Raw genomic sequence first — 25415 nt, forward strand, 5'->3', positions numbered from 1 at the left:
ATCAATGAGTTACAGTGGAAAGCGTTGACAGAGCGAGAGAGAGACAGAGAGTGTGCAAAGCTGGCCAACTAATCGCTAATCTCTCCCATTAATGCGGTCAACCTGCTTATGTGGTGAATATTAATGATTTAAGGGCAGTTGGCACGGCTGGGGGCTTTCTTGTATTATCTGGAGCAAATTGGTGAGGTTGTAGATTGATTTGGCTGCTATGACCTTACACGTACCCACGCCTGTCGATCTCCCGGCCTCTCAGAGGCTGGCACTGGACTGTCGAACGCTTCTTGACCATCGTGTTGGCAAAGGTAAATGGGGTTCTTAGCATCCATTGCACAGAATTGGTTTCACATGTTATTGCATCTTGTATCTTGCTGAGTGGTGAAGGTTTGCGGATTTTTGCGGACATAATAAATGTTGGTTGGGTTTCATTCGCAAACAATTTTAACTTTGTTGTTGCCATCAACTCCCAAAAAATAGCAATTTTCTTGTGTACTATTATAAAAAAACTGAGCATTGACTGTAATGCATATTATTGCAAATTAACCCTTTTAGGGATACGACAGTGGACAGCTTGTCATGTCATCAAGTTACAGGGTGCATGAAAGGCTTAAAGGACAACCGACGTCACTTTTTTGTTTCTTAACGGACCCTAGAAAAACGTTTTATAGCATCTAAAATACCCAAAACGCGCAGTATGATATTTTTAGTCAAATGCAAAACACCAATAAAATGACTTAAAGTTTCCAAAATCTGCAAAAAAGATGAGCTGCGAATTGGGCATTTTCAGAAAGTCCCGCCCCCAGTTCGTGACGTCACGCCAAGACGTCTTGCATTGCTGGAGAATCCAAACAATGGCTTCAGATTCCGAGAATATGCTTTCTTGTTCCACATCCAGTTATGAATATGATTCAAATAGTTCTAAAGGGGAAAGCATACATGTTTGCAATCGATTAAAGAATTTATTCCATGTCATTTTGAGGCATCTGCAATGTCGCGTCCCAGAAAAGAGGCAGAAAAATGGCGACCAGCTCCTGTGAGGAATGAATCAGCCCGTTTCCACAGGCTGATAAATTCCTTCCATGGAGCTTGGACGCCCTCTTCTAGCGGCTTTTGGGTGCAACACGAGGTTTTCAGACCAAACAAGTACAGCAAAATACATTGACGTGATGGAAGGACTGCTACAATGTCTTTTTTTCGGTCAGGGGCATTCCTTTAGTGACGTCACGTACGGACTCGTCACGAACTCAAAAACAAGACTTCCTGAATATTCAGCGCGATTCTTAAAACGTAAAATATATCGATATGCGATGGAATCTTATTAAAATACGCTCAGTAGAAGTTATTTGAAGCCATTTTACAAATTATGGACACAACTTGTCCGGAGACGTCGGTTGTCCTTTAATATTGCAAGTAAATACCCCCCAGATTGATACTTTACAAATGTCTTACTTAGTTGTCACTGCTATTGAGTAGATAATCACTTCTTGGCAGCATGTGAACAACTGCTGTTCTCTCTTGGGGCTCCCTTATGTAATCGCACATTGTTTATCGTTTATTATTATTTTTAACACGGATGCTTGGGACATAAGCAAGGACATTTTCGAGAGGTCTGAACGCTTCCTCTCATTCACATCGACGTTGCAATGCAGTAGAGTGTGGATTTCAAATCGCTCAGGCTGCAACATAGAAGTAAAAACATACATCGCTATAAATAATTTATTTATTAACACAGTATGTTCATTTTTTTATTCTGTTTACATACTCAGCGCTTAAGACAGGGTTGAGACAAGGAGATGGCGTGGGCGGGAAGTATTTTGATATGCTGTCCTAATTTCACCTAAGGGTACATTATGTAGAGCGTGTGTGTATTATTATTTTTGGATGGGGGGTGTGTGTGTGTTGCTGAAGACAAACAGGAAAATCCAAGGTCATCACAGCATGATTCTATGTGACGTCGCCGACCAGCCCCCCTTTTTGTGAGCATCTGCGAAGCCTCTGCACCAATCGCCGTGCGCCTTTCTATGTCTTTTAGCTCCAAGCACACGTGCTTGCAGCCAGGCATTAATCCCCAAGTCTGTGTGTGTATATGCGTGTGCATGTGTTTGCATGTGTGTGTGTGTGCAGCACACTGACAGCAGTTTGCGTATGTCAGTGCGAGCGCACGAGTGAGTGAACCTGCTCAAAGCAAACACGAGCGGCGGAAGCAGCGGCACTCCAGCGTCACGTTCGATGTACGGTAAGAAAAAAAAACTGATCGTATCATCCATCGTGAGGATTGAACCCCCCGCCGGCAGCCTGCTTGTCTGCATTCCCCAAACGCGCTCTTCTCGCACACGCGCGAGTTTTATATCGGCTTGCAAATGAATTCGTTTTGATGTTTAATTTTAGGCTTGCTCATCAAATTTTTCATTGGATGTGGCTACTTTGCCTTGCACTGCGCAATTGCATTGTGGTCAGTGAAACTATTCCATGATGTGGATAGTAGTTAACAGTGGGCTGCTACTAAGAAGCATCTGGTGCTGCTGTGTTTTATTTTATTTTATTTTATTTTGTATTTGTACATTTCGCCCCTTTAATGATGTATCAGATTTCATAGCAAGCGCATCTTGGGAACATCAAGATTTAATTTGGACAAGGACTCCCTTTCAAAAGTTCTCCACGCTACTAAAACATTGCAGTCCGAGCGCGCTTGTTGACATCCAACTTGTACTAAATTTCAAAAACAAACATTCCCCGAGGTGCCAATTTCGAGTGAATTAAGATGTCGCAAGCCTACTGTTTTGCCGTCATAAAAGGGAAAGTACAAAGCCACATTTTCACATTATCGACTGTCACAAAAATGTGAAGAGGTCAACTCTTGGCTCTTTGTGTGACTGAGTTTTAGTCATCCGTGGACAAACTTGTTACGTCTCTCAAATCATCTTTCCCCATTGAAATGAATAGATATGCGATTAATCCGTTCAAGTCTCCCCTAACAATCTATAAATGTAAATTTTTTTAAATCATAAAAATAGCAGATATACGATGTTACTAATCACATCATTACATAGAATGTACAGAATTCAACAGTTTATTGATCATGACCAATTCATTGGATGAGATGTCTATTGACCACTTGGGAGCAGTACAATAAAGTCACGCAGGCATAAACTGATAACAGTTTCTGATCTCTTATAGGTGACTCTAAACTGTGTGTCTTTGTCATGGACTATTTTTTTGATAGATGCCTATGAGTATTTTCACATTGTCGGTCTACATTAGTATTGAAATACCTGCTGCTTAATTTATTATGATATAGCCCCGTCAATGCTGTTCATGAAATGAAGTGAAACTACCAATCGTTCGAAAAACTATGGATGGATAGGAACCATTTGTAGCTTGATATGATATACAATTACGCTAAATGCAGTTTTGAAAGGATTTTTTAAAGGCGCTTAGAAATTACAGTAAAGTCTCGTTATATCGATATCGGATATATCGATAGTCCCGGTTATATCGATACTATTTCTATGCACACACGTAGAAAATTACATGCAAACAGGGTCGGATATATCGATAGTCCCGGTTATATCGATATTTTTTCGGACTCCCTTGAATATCGATATAACGAGACTTTACTGTACATGTATTATTATTATTGTTATTATTAAACCCCCACATACACACATCCTGGAATATGTCCTCCATTGTTTGCTGAAAATCTAGTCGATTGGTTTTGTAGATATCAAATATTTTGTTATTCGGATAGAAAGTGCTGTACAGTATATTTACTATATCTTACCATCTGCATGATAAAATTAGTCATCATCAGTTTTTACTCCTTTTCTGGGTCAGTGGTAATCACCAGGCATTACATTTTTGCTCGTACTCATTCGCATTGGCGGTGTTAACTGGAAAAACTCACTCAAAAATTCAAGATAAAAATAGAAAGTAAGCATTGAACTGTGCTTTAGTTTGTGATTAATTGTGACTCATAATGTGTCTGCTTTGGCTGTTTGTCAATGCAATGTGTGTCTTTCTCTCTTTTTCTACCACCCACTCTGAATTAGTTCCATGCCTCGAAATATGTACGCTGAAGAGGCAGATCGTGACCAAGGCGCGTTTTAATGGATGGCATCGGATGCCGAGTGGAAGTCTCATTTCATCCCCACATGTCGTTTTAGCTTTGCTCGCCACTTCCCGGCGTCAACCGCACCACAAGCATCATTATCACCATCATCTTCATCATTCTCCTCCTCCAGTCTTTCAATTGCTTTATAGCTTCCCACAACTCTTCCTGCGCCATGGTGTGTACATGTGTGTGTTGAAGTCGCTTTTTGAATCGAAGACGAAGTTAAACTGTGGGAGTTGACCTCTCAGTAACCCGTCTTTTCAAACTTGTTTCTCGGGAAGCAGGTGCGACGACATTTCTTTGGCAGATTACATTCACGGTTTTTATTATTCCTCTTGAATTCTCCATCTGTCTATTCTCTCTTACTCGCGCTCCCTGGAAGCTCTTCATGACTCATCACTGCAGGAGTTCTTCAACCAACCATAATACAGCAGTCGGTGACTCCCACGTCAACCCAAAAAAAACATAGGAAGACTGCAATGTTTGTTCTTGGCAAGGCCGTCTTTGTTACACAAGACGGATGGTGGAAAAAGCAAAGCAGGGAGCGGAAGAGCAACTGCGCTTGAACATCAGTTGGACTGAATTGTCCTTAGGAGCTGCAATTTACGGTTATTTTATCCTCAATGAGTGTCTCGGTCATTTTCTGTCCCATAATCCTTTAATCAGATTCAAAACATGTTTGAATGTCCTTCCCTTTATTATAAACAAATGAGGTGTTAATTCAAATTCAAAAACGCGTACATTTAGTACCACTCAACTCGTTTGGTGTAGAACATGAGCAAATATGTTGATCGTTGTTTTGTCAAATCAAAACAGATGTTTGCAACTATCTGATTTGGAGTCAACACAAAGGTAATGAATCCGCCATACGAAACGGAGACTGTTTATTGTTGAGATGTTGAAATTCAAGGGAATTTGGACTTTTTCAAATTTGACAAGGTCGCAAAACAATCGAGTTTATGACTGTTAAAAAAAGAATTGCCTCATGACAACATTTTGTGACTACTGCAGTTGTTTTTACTCTCTCTACTCTACTTTTTGCATTATCGATAGTAAGGCGGCTTCATTCAGTCAGGATCTCAAAACCCAGTAAATAGTAGGTGGGTAAAAATCATCACCAAAACTTCTGATGTTGACTGAGCAAAGGGAATGCGGTATTAGTCACGTTATTCAGACTATTCTATTCGGAATGGTGCTTTCTGCTATCTCTGTATTTCTCTTTATTTCCTGTATATGGTAGTTGTCCATCTTAAGTGCTTAGTTACAGCTTCAGCAGTTGTGAAAGTGCTATTTAAATCAATATGTTTTGTATTGTATTGTAATTCCTAACATGACCACATTACTTTCTTCATCGTTTACAACTGTTGCGCTACGTCCCAACATGAATGACAAATAATGCCGCCGCCTTGCTTTTAAAATTCCTGTCACATGACCGATATTTTGTGTCTCCCGACTTTAGGGGTGTGCGGTTGTTGCGGGGCTCTCAGGCCTCGCTACAAGAGGCTGGTGGACAACATCTTCCCTGAAGACCCGGAGGTGAGGGGCTCAGATGGGAACTTGGCATGACATTTAGATGAAAGAACCGATTCCGTTCCCTGACTACGGTCTTAACTCAAAACACTCTTATCTCAAATCTAAATTGCTCCCGATAATAGAAGAAAAAATCAGAATTGACTTGCATGTGTATATAGGCTACTGGTAAATGTCTCAATAATCTGCAGCAATATTGGTCTTTTGGGCAGAGGATAAAGAATATGTGTTTGAGAATCATCTTCCTTTAAAGGACAACAGACACTATTTTTTTGTTACCTAACTGACATCAGAATTTTTTTTTATAGCATCTAAAATACCCAAAACACACAGGCTGATATTTTTAGTCAAATGCAAAGCACCAATAAAAATGACTTAAAGTGTGGTAAAACTGCAAAAAAATGAGCTGCAAATTGGGGATTTTCAGAAAGTCCCGCCCACAGTTTGTGACGTCACGCCAAGAAGTCTTGCCTTGCTCGAGAATCAAACAATGGCCTCAGATTCGGAGAAGATGCTTTCTTGTTACTCATCCAGTTATGAATATGATTCAAATAGTTCTGAAGAGGAAAGCATACATATTTGCAATCGATTAAAGAAATCCTTCCGGGTCATTTTGAGGCGTCAGGACTGATGTGTAACGTCCCAGAAAATGCAGAAGATATTGCCCAAGCTCCGTTGGAAATGGGCTGATTTGTCTGCTGGGAAATTGTGTCAGCGAATATCAAATAGTTGTCTTGGTGCAACACACAACGATTCACCATCGCGTTATTTATGTGTTTTCCTTCTAATTTCGCCATCAACACGAAGTTTTCAGACCAAACAAAGTACCCAAAATGCATTGTGTGCCGCTTTCTCGGTCAGGGGCGTTCCAAACATGACATCACGTCAGGCATCGTCATCAACTTGAAAACAAGACTTCCTGAATATTCAGTGCGAGTTTTAAAACATAAAAAAAATATATATATGCGGTGGAATCTTTGTAAAATACACTCAGTAGAAGTCATTTGAAGTGATTTTACAAATTATGGACACAACTTGTCCAAAGGCGTTGGTTGTCCTTTAAGCACCACAATCCAGCGACACAGATGCTTTTTGTCAACCCATCATTGGCCTTTCCCGTTACATGTTAGCAATCATCTAGTGGCAAAATGTTGTTTGTTTTTAATGAATGTCTTTGGTTTTTGAACTGAAATTCGAATCGTTGCTGCCTTCATGTTGAATTTGGCATCCTAACCAGGAGTGTCATTGAACAGCTTGAAGTCTGCGTTATAATAAACAGAGTAGACGTAATGCAGTTAAAAGCAAAGGTCAACATGTGAAGATAATTTGTGTCGTCAGAAGTGGACTATCGGGCAAACCACACATTGTCATTGTTAATTGCAAACGCAGATCTGTGTCCAGTAACTTCTGGAGAAAATTAGCACTTTTCGTACAGATTAAATTGTTTCAGTGAGTTCCGCTTCCGGAACAATTTCCTCATCAGATGTCAGGGCCCACACGGTCGAACAGGGAATTGGCCATGTTTCCCTTCCTTGACTTTGACGCCTGGATTTTTCTTTTTCATACATTTCCTCTAAATTCATCTCCCAAGCCGTCAAGTCGGGAACTGGACGAGAAAAGACTCCTGTCACAATATTTATTCGTAAATTAGGTTACTGTTGTTCTTAAAATATCTTCTTTCAAAACGATATCACAGTGATGCATAATGACTGTACTGACAAAGTAGGTCTAAGAAGTGGAAGATAATTATTTTTTTTATATACAGTAAAGTCTCGTTATATCGATATCGGATATATCGATAGTCCCGGTTATATCGATACTATTTCTATGGACGCACAGAGAAAATTACATGCAAACAGGGTCGGATATATCGATAGTCCCGGTTATATCGATATTTTTTCGGACTCCCTTGAATATCGATATAACGAGACTTTACTGTATTTATTTTCCAGGATGGATTGGTGAAGGCCAACATGGAGAAACTGACATTTTACGCCCTGTCGGCTCCAGAGAAGCTAGACCGCATCGGAGCGTATTTGTCTGAGCGCTTGTCGAGGGACGTGGCGCGGCACAGATATGGGTGAGCGTCACCTGTCAGTTTTCTGAGTTTCTTTGTATTAAAAAATGCCACGTTTGGCAATGGTGTCATGTCAATAGAGCTTCATAATTCAACATTTAATTCCAGCAATTAAGCCTTGTGATCTGAAGACAAAGAAAGTATTTTCTGTCATGAAATCCCCCTGGAATTGCCTTTGCTTTTTTACACAGAATTCAATAAAGCAAGACTATCTAAAAATAGCAACATCTGATGACAAAAAAAAAAAAATGAAATAAAGAAATAATCCATCCGGTGCAGTGAAGAGCTGTCAAGTGTTCAACTTCACATCGCGGCGTTGGCATCGCAAAATTCTCGAGACACAAATACTATCTATACTACCTGTCAGGTTGAAGCTTATGCAATAAAATTCTTTCCATGTCATGGAAAATACTAGAAAGCAAAATCCTACAAAGCAACGAAAATTAAGGCCTTAAAATGCCAACTAATGGTCATCTACTTGTGTAAATTACAACCGAAAATTATTTTACATATATATTCTATATTTGGGGAGGTGTATTATAACTCAATCACTACCATCTGTTTTTACATAATTTCCCCAAATTGCCAACATTTGGATTTATCTTGAAAGACCAGCAAAATATTCAGTTTCGTGTCTATCTAATAAAAAAAAAGTCTTTTCTCTATCCTTTTACCAGAAACAGCACATTTTGAAACAAAAGTATTTTGTTCGAAGAAACATGTCAAGTTTGACGTCGCAACATTCATAGTTTTGGAAGACATAAAACCAAATTGAGAAAAAGCTTTTGATGGCCAACTAATTATTTACAAGAATGCAACCAAAAAATGTGCCATGACTGACACGGACTCTCACCGCAAATGGCTCGAGATGATTATCAGTGGCATTTTGGCTTTTTTTTTTTTTATATATTCTACAAGGCTTTTTGGGATTTTTTTCCCTTCACTTCATGTACAATGTTAACTTTTCTCACGAACACAACACACACATGTTCAAATTTTGTCTGACCTCCATTTTTCTCCCTCATGATCGATGTAAAATTAGCCTGGTAAATTTGAACTTCACCTCTTGAATCCAAAGAGACGCTCATGTTACCATCTCATTTTTTTTGACAGCTTTTTGAAAAATTAATATCGCCTTGTGTTGCCGTGTTGTCTCCTTTGCTTCAGTTACGTCTGCATCGCTATGGAAGCGTTGGACCAGCTGTTGATGGCCTGCCACTGCCAGAGCATCAACCTGTTCGTGGAAAGCTTTCTCAAGATGGTCCGCAAGCTGCTGGAGTCCGACAAGCCTAGTCTGCAGATTCTGGGAACCAATTCGGTCAGTCGCTATTTTTTTTTTTGAATAATATCTATCCATCCATGAAAAATGTTGATTTCTTGTTTTTGGGTGGTGCAGTTTTACACGTAAATGACATTCGAAAAGCAACTGTCTAATTTTGTGGAGCTTTTTTTGGGCAAGGGGCAGGTTAATCCTAGCAATTTGAAGAGTTGTATTAAAATAAAAAAATGACCAAGTGAACAATTATTATTTCAAAAAAACGTCACCAGAATCCTAAGAATAAAAATCAATACATAAAAATAATAATTTATCCAATTCTCTAAGCAGCCTGGTAACAAATAAACCACAGACGTATAGTTGTGGAGCACTCTTTGAGTGGATGTTTTTCATTCATCCTATGTTAGAAGTCATTTTTTGATTGAGAAATACAGACCGAAGGAGGTCGTCACTCGCCATCCGCTGGGTCAGGAGAGGATGCTGAAAGGAAATGAGGTTAGCTGCAAAGACAGGCGGCCATCCACACAGATTGACAAGGCACGCCACCATTTCGTTTATAATCTTCCTGGCAGACATCTCACTCTCGTGCACATTGTCCTCAAGGTTTTGACACCGATGTGCATCACAGAGCAATTTCCCTCCACTTCAAAGCTTATTAATGAGAGAGGGATGTGATGCTAAATGTCAGGAATGTTTTAATGAGGTCCTTGAGTGGCCCCATGACATGCCCCCCCGAGACCGTCTTCCATGACTCCTTGCTCCATGCTTTTCACTCTTATGTTTTATGTAACAAGGTTTTGATGTTTTTATAGTCACCGTGAAATTGAATAATCAGTAATCAGTAATTTCATCTGTGCTGTATGTCATGCATATTAGCATATTTGACAATAAAGCTGACTTTGACTTTGACTTTTTGACTTTGAATGCAATTTTGATTGCGGTTATTCGCATTGGAAGACATGCTGATTGGTGTGAGGCCCTTTTGGACCTCCAGTGGGACCTCCATCTAATCAAAGTTGACACTTGTTCTTGTTCTCATTCAGTTTGTGAAGTTTGCCAACATAGAGGAGGACACGCCGTCCTACCACCGCAGTTATGACTTCTTCGTGTCGCGTTTCAGCGAAATGTGTCACTCTGGTTATGAAGACCCCGACATTCGCACCAAGTGAGTAGATTGAATTGGATTAGCATTTATTAGTCTCGCTGTGGGGACATTTAGATTTCACAGCAGCAAAGTTATGAAACAAGAGTAAAGGAAGAAGTACAAAAACAAAATACAGGACATGCTGTAAAGGCAGCCACTCTTGAAGTAAAAAAAAAAAAAACCTAGAAAAATAAAAGACACATTCAGTCATTCAATCTCAATAACTTTGTGTAACGTCTTTGTTATATGAAGCAGTTTGAGATGAAAGAGGAGAAGATCAAAGCATCCTTTTCACCAGTGGATTAGGGACGTCATGGGTGAAATGTGCACATCTAGTAGAAGCAAAATGTTGAAAGCAAACACAAGGCTATAGCATCCATTGACAAAAGAAGATTGTCTCACATCTTCTGTCCCACGTAAATCCGCTTCAATTCCAAGCCGCGACAGTTCCACACACAAACACAGGATGCTGTAGAATTCAAAGATTTTTTTTCTAGTCTGGCAGTGGTTTGAAATTCCAAGATTTGTTTGACAATCCAAACTTGGCTGACAACCGGAATGCTTTGTTGGCTTACAAATCTCATATTTGCTTGCTCCCAGGATCCGGATGGCGGGCATCAAGGGTCTCCAAGGCGTGGTTAGGAAGACTGTGAACGACGAGCTTCAGGCGAACATCTGGGATCCTCAGCACATGGACAAGATCGTCCCGTCTCTGCTGTTCAACTTGCAGAGTAGTGAGCGCACAGAAAGGTTAGATTTGCCTCATGGGCTAACAGACTTTCCTCAGCTTTATTTAGCTTTGTTGCAACTTTTTAAAACCGAGAATCTATGGGAACTAATATGCCATGGCGCAATGGCTGAGAATCAGTCATTCGAACAAAAGCATATTGCGGCGTGTTTTTCAGAGAAAGTTTTTGTGTCTTCCCGCAGGATTGAAACTCATAATTATGGTGTCACATGCTGTTGTTGGGTTGATTTAAAAAAAAAATGCTGCCTCAGTTCTCCCACAGCGCCACTATCAACCATCACATATCACTCAGCAATAGTGCTCTGATCACGAATAACACAAGACAGGCTGGTCAGGGGACGACAGGCGCAAAGATGAAAAAGAAATAGCAGCGGTGAATAAGATGCAGAAACACAGTTTGCCTTTGTTCATCTTGGAGCATTTGTGAGCTCGTCTCCCGTTGCGCTTCCTCCAATTTGCCGTCACAGTTAGTTTAGCAAGCGACAGGCAATAACACAGTACGCATGGGGGGATTCGGCGCACTGTCTGATTACTGTTCGCTTGCAGATGGTTCTTATTTCCTCTCAATCCCCACGCACATGTGCAAACTCGTCGACGTCAGATCTAAAAGACAAATTATTATTATTATTTTTGTATTCCTGGCGGGGAAAACTCTTGGGCAATAATGCCTGGATATGTTTCAAACCATAGATTAAGACACTTGAGCGCAAAGTCACTGCGAGGTCGGAAGCCACGCAGCATGGGAGACGACAGTGTGAGACTTGTGATGAATAATGTAATTGGCGGTGGACGAACTGAGGATAAATATACGAGCCCCATGCAGAAATATGCCAGCTGTTGACATTTCCTATTCATCTGGTAAAATGGCATGTGTATTTTTGTTTTGGTACTCCAAAAAGTTACATTTAGGTGATTGAGTTATATTATGCTGTCTTCAAAATCTGTTTTTATCGTTCAATTATGATTTGCATCATAACCACATGTGCTATTGACTTTTGATTTTGTCAAGTACTCAAAATATAAATATAAAAGTGGTTTTGGTGCATCCCCAAGTTTTTTTCCCCTCTTGTGAAAATTTTACCAGCTATTATTTTTCTTTGTCAGATTCCACTTATGAGTTTTATTGTGTAAAATGTAAAAATTCAACTGTTGAAACAGTGTGTATGAATCAAACTAATGTTGTTTTGCTCTCTCTTCCTCTCTCAATTCTGCCCTGTTCTCCTTTTTTTTCCCTTTACCTGCATTTTTCCATCACACCCACCCGGCAGTCGGTCGCCCTCTCCGCTGCAGGCGTCAGACAAGGAAAAAGAAAGCCCGGTGGAGCTTACGGAGCGCTGCTTCAGGGAACTGCTTGGCCGAGCCGCCTACGGAAACATTAAGAACGCGGTCACTCCTGTACTCATGTAAGAGTTAAATCTGCTCAATGCATCTTGTCTTTGCTCGTCACTGCAAACTCCATGGCTGCTGCATATGATGTACTTCTTATCCCCTAAGCTTCAATTTCCTCCTCATTTCCCTTCTGCTCATCTCCTTCGCCTCAAAGGAGCAGCTATTTTCCATCCATCACTGTCCTTGTTTTTGTTTGCGGTCATTTTTCCTCACTCTGTCCCCGCCTCGCACTTCAAGTAGCACCTGCGGCATTGCCAACCACACAGCACAAACGACCTTGCTGATGTGTGATGGATTGTGCGGCGCATCTCTTAAGTGATAATTAGACGTTTGTGTCAATCCGAGCAAACACAGCAATGATCTCTTGGGAATGCCATTCTAATGTGAGTGAACGTGTCACAACTGAAATTGGTGTTCTTTTTATGTCCCTGAAGGCATCTCGACAATCACTCCCTTTGGCAGGGAAAAACCTTTGCTGTGCGTTGTTTTAAAATCATCATGTACTCCATTCAGGTAAGTGCGACATTGGTGACATTTTGTCATGATATAAAAAAGCCAATATGTGTCACTGACTGTTGGGATTAAACATTGAAGGTTCATCAAATGTTGTAACGTTGTGTGAAAGGCCGCAGATGATGTCAATGAAAGAATGAATGAACATTTTAAATATGTGATCCAGTGTGGGCATCCCACAGGGATCCTTACTTGATCATCTTGTTTTCCCAATACAACCGCACACAAAGCAAGAGAAGTAATTTTATTAATTTATTCCCTCCTCAGTCGCAGCATTCCCACCTGGTCATCCAGCAACTCCTCGGCCATCTGGACGCCAACAGCAAGAATTCTGCCACCATCCGAGCTGGCATTGTTGAGGTTCTACTGGAGGCGGCCGCCATCGCAGCCAGTGGCTCCGTAGGTCAGAATATTGGATTGGGTGCGGATCCTGGATGTATGTGTTCTGTTTGGTAATGTGTTGATACTTCCCCTACAGGCCCCACCGTGCTTGAGGTATTCAACACCCTATTACGACAACTCCGTCTCAGCGTGGACTACGAGCTGACCGGCTCCTATGACGGCAGCACAAACATCGGCACAAAGATCATCAAAGCTCATGAGGAGAGGCAACTGCAGGAAGCTGTTATCAGAACCATTGGTGAGCGTGTTTAAGTACTGTAGATGATTTCGTTGGATACATTGGACTTGCGGTTGGACCACCTCAGAGATTTGTTTGTGTTTTCCATTCCATTTCCTTTTGGAATGCTTGAGAAACTGCACATGGTGTTTTGGGATATATCTTTGCAGTCTTTTATTATGCTTGTCAGACTTGTGTAATAGCTTCAGGATTGCTTCACTCTAAACCAGGGGTGTCAAAGTCATTTTTTGCCGTGGGCCACATTGTAGTTCTGGTTTCCTCTCGAGGGCCGTTATGAATTTGGGGAACACATTAGAATGTTACATAATATTACATATAGAGCACACAGCAAATTAATGAATAACTCGTTTTCAAATCTGAAGTCAAGAATAATGACTTTTATTGTGGTTGACATCCAAAAATATGAAATTTTGGCTCAGATTTTAGCAATCATCATGGAATTTAACAAGTTTGATTTGCTTTCGCGGGCCGAAAAAAAATGATGTGGCGCGCCGGATTTGGCCCGCGGGCCTTGACTTTGACACCTGTGCTCTAAACCTTCAGATACGCTTCCTACAAAAACAATAAAATTGACACGGCTCGTACAATTTATTTGGTAATTTCGTAAAATCGTCGGATTTTCTTGCCCATAGAATTACATTTCAATGCTGAGTGTCATTCCCCCGGTGTGTTTTTTTTTTTAGGTTCCTTTGCCAACACTTTACCGACCTACCAAAGGTCTGAAGTCATGCTCTTCATCATGGGCAAGATCCCCGTGCCTGGTGTTCATCCGTTACTACCTTCTTCGGGTTCTGGGTAGGCACCACTCCCTCAAAACTGCCAGACAAAACATTTTTTTCTCCATTTTGAAAAATGAAATCTTTTTTGGCCTACATATTGTTGATTTTTTTTTTCATCCTCTCTCAGACCCGAGGGTACTAGGATGATTCAGGTTATGTTACTAAAGTCACTGGTTCAGGTTAGTCTGCATTTTTCACCCAGTAAATATTTTTAAAACGCTCCCAACAATAAATGATGTATTTGTTGTGATATAAAAAAGTTGGTATGTTTGCACAGGTGACCGCAGGTTACCAGACAACCAACATGCTTACAGCTCTGCCTAGCTCCTTCCTGGAGCCTTTGCTCTCTTTCTCCCTAACCGAAGACTCCGAGGTCCGGCTGCTGGTGCTTCAAATCCTCCTCAGTCTCATTGACAGGCATGACAACCGGCCCAAATTCTCCAACATAAGGTGTGTGTCGATGTAGCGCTTCAATCACCCACTTGAAGCTTGGCTTTGTTGAACTCATTAGCTTTTTCGCCTCGCAGCATTATCACCGACATCTCGGTTCTGAAGCTCAAAGTGGACAAATGCTCCAGACAGGACAACTTGTTCATGAAAAAGGTAGCCGAATTGGATGTGTTTAGCATTTTTGTCATTTGGTGTGTGTCTTGAACGCATTACTTTTGTCACCAGCACGGCCAGCAGCTCTATCGCCACATCTACTTGGGCTGTAAAGAGCAGAGTAGCGGCAGGCAGCATTATGAGAGTCTCTTTGCCTTGCTTGCGCTTCTCAGCATCGAGCTTGCCAACGAAGAAGTGGTCGTTGACCTCATTCGCCTGGCTCTCGCTTTACAGGTATTGATGGAATGGAAGAAAATAGTTGATGGAGCTGTAGTTGAATATTCATGAATCTTATCCGCAGGTTACTAAAACGTAATGGAGTCAATAAAAATTGCTAAAATGAAGGATATTAAATGGTAGTGTGATAAATGTTATGAGATCATGCATTTTCATTTGGTGATGTGTAAGATAAGGAAGGATGGTAATTACTGCACTATAAGGCGCTTCAATCACTAAAAACTAACCAAGAAATTATGATTTTTTTTTTTATGTGGGCATACCACAGGGCTCTTTATGAAATCCTTTTTTTTCTGGAATATATAGGACCTGGCTTTGTCCACTGATGAGGGCCTCCCAGTTTATAACCGCTGTGCAGTCCATGCGCTTGCTGCAGCCTATCTCAATCTCATCTGCCAACTTACCACTGTCCCGGCTTTCTGCCAACACATACATGAGGTCAGTTGAACTTCTGCGCAAGCTCCAAGTTCCTTGTTCCACATATTTATTTATATTTTCCCAAGGTGATCGAGGTGAGACAGAAAGAAAGTCCTTACCTGTTGCCCGAGGATATCTTTATTGATCTGCCCAGGTACGTCCGGACCAAATTTGTTCCTACGCCCTTTCGTTACATTTCCTAAACATCTCTCCTTACCGTTCATTAGACTCCCTACCTCACTCGACAAGCTAGAAGGCAACATGCTCTTCCTTCAGTCCAAGATCACGGAAGTCCTCGGAGGCAGCGGTTACAACACGGAGCGACTTGCAACCCCCTATATCCCCCAATATACTGGTCAGAAAATGTCCTTAAAAAGTCATAATACAGTGATACCCCAGTTTACGAACTTAATTGGTTCCCAGAAAGTGTGTTTACGGTGAAAAGTGTGTCTTCCAAACACTAATTTCCCATAGGAAACCATTAAAAATGAGAATAATCTGTTTCCGGGTGCCCATAAAACATAATTTTCTACTAAATAAGCCTCACAACTACACAAAATAAACCTTATTTTAGGTATAATAAATGTGCTATTGTATTGTAATTAAAGAAATAAACTGTACTGTATAATAGTCATTTTATTTACCTTTATGATGGTCGTTGATGTAGTTGTCTCTTGATGATATCCGAGTGAAGTTGCCGTGCTTTCTCACTAATATCCTCACAAACACGGTCCCCTGCGAGCTGCTTTTTGTTAATTCAAATCAACGGAAGTTTTTCCAACCTCTTCTATTGCCCGAGACCGTTGCTTAGACAACAGAGAAACACCCTTAGCCGCACGTAGCAATGGTCGACTTAGCATACTGGTACTGGGACGCTAAGTCACACAAACGCACACCTTGTTCGTGTTTCTTGATGATCTGCTTCTTCTGCTCGACTGTAATTTTGTTTTGTGACCTCTTTGGCTGAACACCACCCTGTGGGGGGGTCTTTATCGGTCCCAAATAAGTAAAATTTTCCACTCGGTAGCAAGCCACGTATGCACTCAGAGAAAAGGGGTGTGGAAAAGTAGTCCGGAAGCCACGGTGGCACTGTTTGGCCGTGTGGTTTGGTGTTCTTCCGCCGAAAACTAGTCCGCCAGCCATAGTGGCGCTCTGTGTGTTTCCCGAAAACTAGTTCGTATGCCAAGATTATATTCTCACAAATTAAATGTTCGTGAGGCGAAAGTTTTGTGAGCTAAAGGGTTCGTAAACCGTGGTATCACTGTATGCATTTTTTGTCCGAATCACCTAAGCGACATTGTTTTTGTCTCGCTGATCACGTCGTGGGCTGAGAATCTTTTGTGTGGTCTTCTGTGAATGCCATTTTACATTTCTAATGTCCCGATTTGTTAAGATGAGGATCGCCTGTCAAAGAGAAAGAGCATCGGGGAGACAATTTCACTTCAAGTTGAAGTGGAGTCCCGAAACAGTCCAGAAAAAGAGGAAGTAAGAGCCAACACCCCGCCGCCCCTTTAATGCATTGCAACCACTCACCTCGATGACTGTGAACTTTCTGTTCTTGCAGCGAAGTCCCGCTGAAGAGATCACCTTTGAAATATTGAAAAACGCCATCGGTATGTCCATGCTCTCACCCAACAGTGGATTTCAGTTTTGCAAATGTGTAAAACCGAAACATCTCAATGAAAGTGCCACAGATGATCCATATTGAATTTGGCAAGCGGTTGTCTAATTTGTTTCGAGTTTAATGTGTTTGAAAGAAAAGAAACATCTGTTATTCATTCAACATTTTGGAAGGATAACAGTGGCTGCTTCAATGTCAACAGGAGTGTTTATTGCGTGAGCATGCCATGGATAATGTAATTTTCATCAAGGATTGTCTCTGGCATGGATTTGCCTGGCATGGAGTAGGGATTTTCAAACTGGAGAGTTTGTCTCGGGCTTCCACTCGCGTGTTTTATGGTGACCGATGGCTCATTTGACTTTGTTTGAATTCAATTTGCATCTTTGTATTCAACAATTTGTGAAAACTGTGCTATACTCTTCCTTCCAAAAGCAGAGATGATCAAAGTGTCCTTTTCACCAGTGGATCAGGGACATCATTGTGGAATGTGCACGTATGCTACTACCTAAATTTTGAAAGCAAACACGAACTTGTAGCATCCATTGACGAAAAGAGATCGTCTCACGTAAATCTGCTTCAATTCCAAGCCGCGACAGATATGAATCAGTTTGGAGTTTTTTTTACAGCAAGATATTGGGTCATATTTATTGAAACACTGCGTTCAATTTAAAACCAGGGTATAGAAAACACCGGAGCAAATGAAAAATTCAACAAGGCGGATTACACAGCTTTCTCCAACCATCCAGCTTCCTTTTTTCAAAATAAAGTTTCATTCCGGAATATTTCTTCCCTCGATACGACACGACAAGCTTCCTGAACATCCACAGTCTTCTTTTTTTTTATTTTACGCGCTATAGCATTGACGAAAACACATTGTCTCACATCTCCTGTCCCACGTAAATCCACATCAATTCCAAGCCGCGACAATTCCACATATGCATCGGCACTCTGCGCTGACCCTCCTTTTGTCTCATCACGGGCTCCTCAAGCCAAGCATCCATCCTTGGATGGATGTCATTTTGCAGTTGAATGTTTACGATTAAAAATGTCCAATGTGCACAGATGAATAGTCAAGCGTCGTAATGGTAGTTTTGAGTCATAGAGTTTTGCTTGTTGAATTAAATTACATTAATGTAGGGGTGTTTTTAAATCTTTTAATATCCTTGCAGTGGACAGCGTAGGCATGGAGGAGCAGGAGAGGGAGCGGAGGAGGCAAGTGGTGGAAAAGTTCCAGAAAGCTCCTTTTGAGGAGATCGCTGCCCACTGCGGTGCTCGGGTACGTTCTATTTTATACGCGTCTTTTGTAATTTTTACTCCCTGCAGTTTGTCTCACACTTTTTTTCTCTTCATCAGGCCACGCTGCTGCAGAGCAAACTCAACCAGATATTTGAGATTACAATCAGGTGAGCAATACAGATGGTTTGCGTTAATTATTTTCCAAGATGATGTTCACAATGAAAATATCTTCTCAGGCCCCCGCCAAGCCCCTCCGGGACCATCTCATCCGGCTACGGCCAGAGCCAGAGTCGCTCAGTGCCCATCTACGAGATGAAGTTTCCTGACCTTTGCGTGTATTGAGAAGCAAGGTTAATGAACTTTTTTTTTTTTCGTTTCCTTGGGCGTGGGGGGGGGAAATCACTGATTTTTTTTTTTCCTCCTTCTCGGGGAGCGGCGGAAAAAATATGCAGCTGCTGCAAGCCAAAAACTTTTACCCACATTTTCCTCTAGGCTCCCGCGTAGGAAATTTTCGGACAATCATTTCCGTCTTCTGCACTGATTAAGCTCTCGCCTTTTTTTTAATTCTTAGTGCTAGCCAATACTGATTTCTGCCATTCCGCACGGTCATTATTTTACCCTTATTTATTTTTCAAGCATTCTTTTTTAACAATAAGTCTCCTTCCAACTCATCTTGAGGAAAGCCCTCCCCCCCGTATTAATGTGTACATACAGAGAACTATATAAATCTTTAAAATCATGTGTAGTCGAGATGTGTGTGTGTGCGCGTGTGAGAGAGAGAGAGAGAACCAACAATCGTCGTCGTTATGGTGCTGTAACAGTCCATCTTTAAACTGCTGCTTCCATGAATTCAGTTGCTCTGATCTGTTTTGTCTCCCGACTGCCCCCATCAAGTCAGTTAATGTCCATCCCACGTGGGTATTTTTTTCATCTCTGTTGTCCAGATCTCCTCCTAACTCATTTGCGGTCGTTTCTTGTGATACTTTAATCGTCTCAAGTTGTCTGTGAGTGACATTTGAAAAGACGCAACAACCCCCTTACGTATCATGTCCCTGTCTAGTTTTTGTGCTCGTGGAGTTCCAAGACTCATTTTGTGAACTTTGCACTTTAAAAAAAACTGGATAACCTAGTGACAAAGGCAGCTTTGTTTTGTTTATTTTTGTATGGTGGGGGTGGGAGGGGGATATGAATGGAAAAAAATACCTTCGCGGTTGGTGTGTCCTACCTGATGTTGCATGCTCATATGATGTTAGCTATCCAATAAAAGTTGCCAATCGGTGACAGTGATGCTTAGGAGTATTATACACACACACACACATGCGCAGCCGCCTTCTCCCGACGACGTGAAAAGTAATCGAATGCGGGGTGTTTTAATAATACATTTTATTTTTAAGCCCCTTTCAAAACTCTCAAGGACACGTTAATTTCAAATACAATAAGATATGGCCAGTTTAAACCACAGGTGTCAAATTTACACCCCGTTACCCCCGCCGCCAAAAAAAAAACAGCATTTTCTCTCCTTACAACCTCTAAACACAAATAACGTGAGTATAAAAACTAAAATAGCACAACTGTGCCTAATATATGTGCCTAATATATTGTCCGATCTCTCCTTTTCTTCTGTGGTGTTTATTGGCTGATTATGTCAAAGCCGCATCATCTCCCCCAACTGGTGTTATTCTGCAACTACAAGGAAACTTGCCTTTTAGGCTCAAATTTAACACCTGCAGATTAAACAATTACATTCAAGGCATTTGCAACAAGGAATAACAAAAGCACCCGGATGTTATTTAAGCTAAACTGTCCTGAAATATGCTAACAATAAAAAAGGTAGGTATTGATAACAACATGCAAAAGTCAAGCCTGCTCAAACTCAGCCAACTATCCTCTCTACATCCTTCAATAGAATATCCCTGAAGATGTCGGCCAGCAATCTCTCAGGATTATTGACATTGGGTTTCTCCGTGTCACCATTCTGCCGACTCCCCCTTTGTAAACGAATCTTCCTCCCCTGTGGCCTCGCCATCGTCTGACTCGGGTCCTCTTTGCTGTTCAGATGACCGCGAGATCGAGGGTGGAGAATAGCCTCCCGGGAACCGCCAATGTCCGTTAAGAAGGCAAAGATCTTGACCGGTTTGTGTTTACGGGCGGCCGGTTTGTTCCATCGAAAATGCTCACTGGCATAAGGGCCTCTCTTGGACCATTTATGTCCCATCTTGGGTCCGGGTGTCACATTCCGGGAGGGTTTACCCCAACGGAAGTGCTCGATGGAGTAACCCCTCTTGGCGTTGTGAGAGCCCCGTCTCCGTTCCTGTGTCCTGTTCCTGGGGGGTTTGCTCCAACGGAAGTGCTCCATCAGGTAAGAACGCCGCTTGTCGGTTTTCGCCTTGATGTCCGACTCGGACGTGTTGATTTTGGAGAGTTTGTTTTCCTCGCTGGTGTTAAGGGTCACCGCGCCGAGAGCCGGGGGCTCCGTCTGGCTCGCTGATTTACAAAGTTCGAGGCAGACCTCAATTTGGAAGGAATCACAAAAATGCCAAAACAAGACTTAAGAAAGATTCCATTCCATGTATTTCTTTTGACAAGGTTAGAATGTTGCAAATTGATAAAATAAACTCAACAAAATTCTTCTTTCACCGCCTTTGGCTATCATCACGTCAGGCATCATCATCAACTCGTAAACAAGACTTCCTGAATATTCAGCGAGAGTCTTAAAACGTAAAATATAGCTATATGCCGTGGAATCTTTGTAAAATACGCTTAGTAGAAGTCATTTGAAGCCATTTTACAAATTATGGACACAACTTGTCTGGAGGTGTCGGTTGTCTTTTAAAAAAATTATTGAGGAGGTTTGAAGTTGAGAGAGGCGACCCCAAAAATCAAAAGCAGAAATGTAAAAATTAAATTAATAGTGTCAGACGTCAAGGTACGATAACAACTTTTTAAAAACCCTTTCCACAGCAGCATTTAAAAACAAACAAATCTGAGCCTTTAAAGCTGTCTATGCAACACATTCAAAGTGCTTTGTCATCTCCCACTTAAAGGTATGTTTTTATTTATTTTTTCAAATCAATAGCAATCCGAGTTTTGTGTTTGTAACTCACCAATCGTGTCCCCCTGTTGATCTTTTGGCAGATGGAGCATTCAGATCCGAATGCCGGGATGGACAAAAACGCCACCAGTGTCACCGACAACCAACATGGACACTCCATCATTCAATCTCCGCTGTGCGTCTGCTCAGCTTCTAAAGGAAAAGCAAAACATGGATGCTTACAAGTAGCCATTTTTTTGGTTTGGTTGTATTTTCCCGTTCAGGTATGGCAACATTTTTACATTTGTTTACATTCTTGATTCCATGCCCATTCCCTTTCGTCATTCTCCGTTCAAATACTCTTTGAACTCCGATTTAAAAGGCTTATGTCAAATTTTCTGTGTTAAGAAAACTTGAGCATGGTTAGAAATCCATCCTTCCCTCACCTGCTGTCATCTTGCCATCGATATCGATATCTTTCATAACTTTGCTGCTTTGAAATTTTAAATTTATCCACTGCGAGATGAATAAAGGTACAGTACATCCAATCCAATATCACCATTAAATGAAAACAATAATAATAATAATAATACATTTCATTTATATGCGCCTTTCAAAACTCTCAAGTTCACTTTACAGTCACAGGATCATTTTTTTTTCTGCGGGTGAGCAGTGGCACCCACACGCACCAGCGTTCACTCAACCCGAAATAACTCAGATAGTAAGCTAGCTAGATAATAGCTAGCCATCAACTAGCCAATAGCCAGCCAGCCGATAGCTAGCCAGCCAGCTAATAGCTAGCTAGCAATGATCTGTCATTTAAAGACATTTTACAAATTATGGACACAACTTGTCCGCAGACATCGGTTGTCCTTTAAATGTTATTTTTAGAATAATCTTTTCCGGGGAAGTTGATTTTAAGTCATCCATCGACACCTAAATATTTTTAATGATAGTCCTATCCAGACACCCACTTCCACCTAAATGGTGCCTAAATGCAAGGTACTGTATTTTTGCCCATGTCCCAGCATCCTTTTTTATGCCCCCCTCAACCCCCCTCTACCCCTAATAATGTTTAATTATTCGGATGTGCCTGACGTGGCTACTTAAACAGGATCATGTAACGCTTTCATTTACCGTGTCACCTGATGAGCTCTTCATTGTAGTAACAGCTGTGCGTGAAAGGTTTAATGTAAAAAAAACAATGTGAAGCGCTAAAAAAAAGAAGCTGTTCACTTCCACAGCTGACAATGTTGCAATTGTAACCCCCACCCCATAGAAATGAAGAGACATATATATGATGAGGGTGACAGATTGACCCCAGAACATTTTTATTCTTAGTATTCCATTGAGTTGAAACTGAATGGTGATTAATTTGATTCATTGATTTTCTTCATCCACGACGCCAACTAAAATCCCGCAAGCATGATGTCAAATATTTCAAGCGTGATCAGCTACCAATCCACATTTTTTTGCTTTACTTGGATATTGCAGATAGGTTATGCAACTGCGTCAGGTCTTTTTTTTTTTCACCCTCCCTCCTCCTCCCCCCCATGTGAAAATTGTTAGTTTATTTTCTCTTCACTCATCACATTTTTCCCCTCATAACATTCAAAGCAGAAAAAAGCATTTAAAGCAATCATCAGATTCTTCGCATTCATTCCTGCTAAATAAAAAAAAAAAAAAGGCATAAATGTTCTTACCTTATCCGGAGTGAATTTGTCCTCTTGTCTGTAATCTCTTTATTTTCTGCGATTGTATGTTTCTTTTTTTATTTTATTTTAAAATAACCTCCTACAACTTTTTCTTTGTGACGTGTTGCGCGACTCTTATGCTGTTCCTCGCAGCTGCTGTCAACTCAGAGGCTCTCTGCTCTCTTCTTTTTATAGAGCCGCCTCAAGGCCTCGGGGTGTGTGATAGACGTGAGGGATCTCCCACTCGGCGTAGGCGGGGAAACGATGCATCATTTTTTGCGTGTATGCGTGCGCGTGTGTGTGTGTGTGCGCCCACACGCGGGTGTGCGTTTTTGCGTTTCTATGTTCCTTATCAGCAGTAACATCGCCTTGACACTTGACCCGCAGCATCTTGCTATGATTGTCGACAACACTAAAGAAATGTAATTCTGAATGAATGCTAATTATATAAGTAAAAAAATATATATACAGTATAATAAATTGTGATGAAAGTAAAGGTGGATATTATACAGGGTGACCCAAAAAGATGCGTACTCAGGAAAATTTCAATTGTGGCTTTGATTAAAAAGCTATTGATTTCAAATTACAACCACACATTATTCAGTTTATGGAAGACCATTCACCAGAGTTTCGGCTATTTCTGTCAATGTATGGCTTTCCCAAGATGTATTCCAAATGTCCACCATTTCGTTGCAAGCAAACCTGTACTCGTCTGGCAAAGTTGTCAATCACAGGGTTCGGCAGGGTGACCCAAAAAGATGCGTCCTACTGAGTCCCTCACTGCAGCAATGTTTTCTCCTGAAAAAGGAGTGTGTAAAAGTGATTGACATCATGGGAAAGCCATAAATTGACTAAATAATGACAGAAATAGCTGAAACTATGGTGAATGGTCTTCCATAAACTGAATAATGTGTGGTTGTAAATTGAAATAAATAGCTTTTTAATCAAAGCCACAATTGACATTTTCATGGGTACGCATCATTTTGAGTCACCATGTATATCCACTTTTACATGCTTTTTGTCATTTGAAATGCTCAGTAAATGTTGGCCAATACATACAGTCAGTCCGCAAAGTATTTGTAACGCTTCATTTTCCCCACATTTTCTTATGTTACAGCACTATTGAAAAAAGGAATAGATTATGTTTTTCCTCATAATTCTACACAAAATGAAAAAAAAAACGAATTTACAGTATTCCTTTTTTCAATAGAGCTGTAACATGACAAAATGTGGGAAAAGTGATGCATTATTTCCTCCATTTCTTCTGTTACAGCCCAATTGAAAAAAGGAACACATATTTGTTTTCCTCATAATTCTACACAAAATGAAAAAAAAATGAATTTATTGATTTTTTTTCAATCAGCCTGTAACATAAGAAAATGTGAGAAAAAGTGAAGCGTTCTTTCCTGCATTTTCTTTTGTTACAGCCCTATTGAAAAAATGAATAAATTCATTTTTTTCCTCAGAATTCTACACAAAATGGAAAAAAAAAGGAATTTATTCCTTTTTACATTAGGGATGTAACATAAGAAAATGCGGGAAAAGTTCTGAATACTTTCCGAACTATGTGTAAAAATTGCAGTCGCTGTCAAAAAAACAGTGGCCTTCCACAAGGCTCTGTCGTCAGTCCACTTATTTTTACAGTATACGATTGAGTTTGCTTGCTATTCAATGCGAATGCACAGTTAAAGCAGTATTTTTATGGCCTACAAGTATACAAGTAACATCCAACTTACGACCAGCTCGATTTACGACCACCCGTAGTTACGACCATGACCTCCAGACCCTATTTTTTACTACTAATTCTACGCCTGGCCCCACAACGCGCTAGCAGGCCCGCAACGCGCTAGCAGGCCGGCAACGTATTCGACAATTTTGACCTGCCAGCCAGCTAGCATCTCACTCTCGTACAGCAATCGACCGTGTGATGGCACCAGAGGGGGGGGAGGGGATTGCGAGTCATTTAGCCTCCGCGTCTCTATTCAACAATTTGAATGGATTTCGACTTACGACCATTTTGACTTACGACCGTTTGGTTGGAACGGAACTCGGTCGTAAGTCGGATGTTACCTGTATTATTTTTTGTGTTTTTTTTAAGAACCTCTGTTATGCCTGTGTTATTATAGGTTAGCGATCGACTGCATTGCATTGCGCAATTTCGCGTAAAAAAACCCAATCTATTCAGTCAACACTTTGCTTGTAAGGTTGCACCTGTTTTTGTTGCAATGTTACAACAGCTGCAATTAGTTCGGTGTACCCCATCTCACCCAAAGTCAGCTGGGATCGACTTCAGCTCAACCATGAATCAAATAAAGACAAGCGCCGTGACAAATTGATATTTAGTAAGAGACTTAATCCTTGTCGTGTTCCTT

The 25415-nt window shown here is 41.0% G+C and overlaps 3 protein-coding genes across 12 annotated transcripts in view; 2 read left to right on the plus strand and 1 right to left on the minus strand.

The window, feature by feature from the left end:
- The first annotated feature begins 95 nt into the window (after positions 1-95).
- On the plus strand, positions 96-20513 carry LOC148883602 (protein EFR3 homolog B). 4 transcript variants are annotated; one of them, XM_089021593.1, is made up of 23 exons: positions 96-302; positions 5568-5644; positions 7591-7718; positions 8883-9033; positions 10035-10156; positions 10736-10885; positions 12152-12286; positions 12707-12785; positions 13053-13188; positions 13264-13425; positions 14109-14220; positions 14332-14383; positions 14482-14654; positions 14732-14807; positions 14880-15041; positions 15351-15482; positions 15548-15615; positions 15689-15816; positions 16855-16946; positions 17026-17074; positions 18252-18485; positions 18555-18668; positions 19951-20085. In XM_089021593.1, exons 1-22 carry the CDS (start codon positions 209-211, stop codon positions 18632-18634), a joined length of 2592 nt encoding a protein of 863 aa, XP_088877719.1. In that variant the 5' UTR covers positions 96-208; the 3' UTR covers positions 18635-18668; positions 19951-20085. The 4 variants fall into 4 exon arrangements, with proteins under 4 accessions (XP_088877719.1, XP_088877718.1, XP_088877716.1 ...); XM_089021592.1 differs by lacking the exon at positions 19951-20085 and adding an exon at positions 20375-20513 and having other exon boundaries at positions 97-302; XM_089021594.1 differs by lacking the exon at positions 19951-20085 and having other exon boundaries at positions 116-302; positions 18252-18358; positions 18436-18485; positions 18555-19597.
- Positions 19685-21530, minus strand: LOC148883603 (uncharacterized). Its single transcript, XM_089021605.1, has 2 exons — positions 21423-21530; positions 19685-20827 (listed from the first exon to the last, which is right to left on the minus strand). The coding sequence occupies exons 1-2, from the start codon at positions 21528-21530 to the stop codon at positions 20192-20194; spliced, it is 744 nt and encodes a 247-aa protein (XP_088877731.1). The 3' UTR covers positions 19685-20191.
- LOC148883604 (tyrosine-protein phosphatase non-receptor type 14-like) overlaps positions 21492-25415 on the plus strand; it is a 40946-nt gene continuing 37022 nt past the window's right edge. For 3 of the 7 annotated variants that reach the window (XM_089021585.1, XM_089021587.1, XM_089021586.1), the window contains exon 1: positions 24047-25385. The gene's annotated coding sequence lies outside the window, so the exon portion shown is untranslated. Of the gene's footprint in view, positions 21634-23309; positions 23466-24046; positions 25386-25415 lie in introns of those variants that run through there. The other 4 variants (XM_089021588.1, XM_089021589.1, XM_089021583.1 and 1 more) reach the window with 3 other exon arrangements.

Source organism: Hippocampus bargibanti, linkage group LG19 (assembly GCF_051943395.1).
Source record: "Hippocampus bargibanti isolate YZ-2025 linkage group LG19, ASM5194339v1, whole genome shotgun sequence".
Classification (NCBI taxonomy): domain Eukaryota; kingdom Metazoa; phylum Chordata; class Actinopteri; order Syngnathiformes; family Syngnathidae; genus Hippocampus; species Hippocampus bargibanti.

What these genes read in the sequence shown, in the direction of transcription:
- LOC148883602 (XM_089021593.1), top strand. Translation starts at nt 209, where the DNA reads ATGACCTTACACGTACCCACGCCTGTCGATCTCCCGGCCTCTCAGAGG. An exon ending in ATCTTTATTGATCTGCCCAG is followed by an intron (nt 15,616 to 15,688) that starts GTACGTCCGGAC and finishes ACCGTTCATTAG; the next exon opens with ACTCCCTACCTCACTCGACA. An exon ending in ATATTTGAGATTACAATCAG is followed by an intron (nt 18,486 to 18,554) that starts GTGAGCAATACA and finishes ATATCTTCTCAG; the next exon opens with GCCCCCGCCAAGCCCCTCCG.
- LOC148883603 (XM_089021605.1), bottom strand. Translation starts at nt 21,530, where the DNA reads ATGGAGTGTCCATGTTGGTTGTCGGTGACACTGGTGGCGTTTTTGTCC. An exon ending in TCAACAGGGGGACACGATTG is followed by an intron (nt 20,828 to 21,422) that starts GTGAGTTACAAA and finishes TTCCAAATTGAG; the next exon opens with GTCTGCCTCGAACTTTGTAA.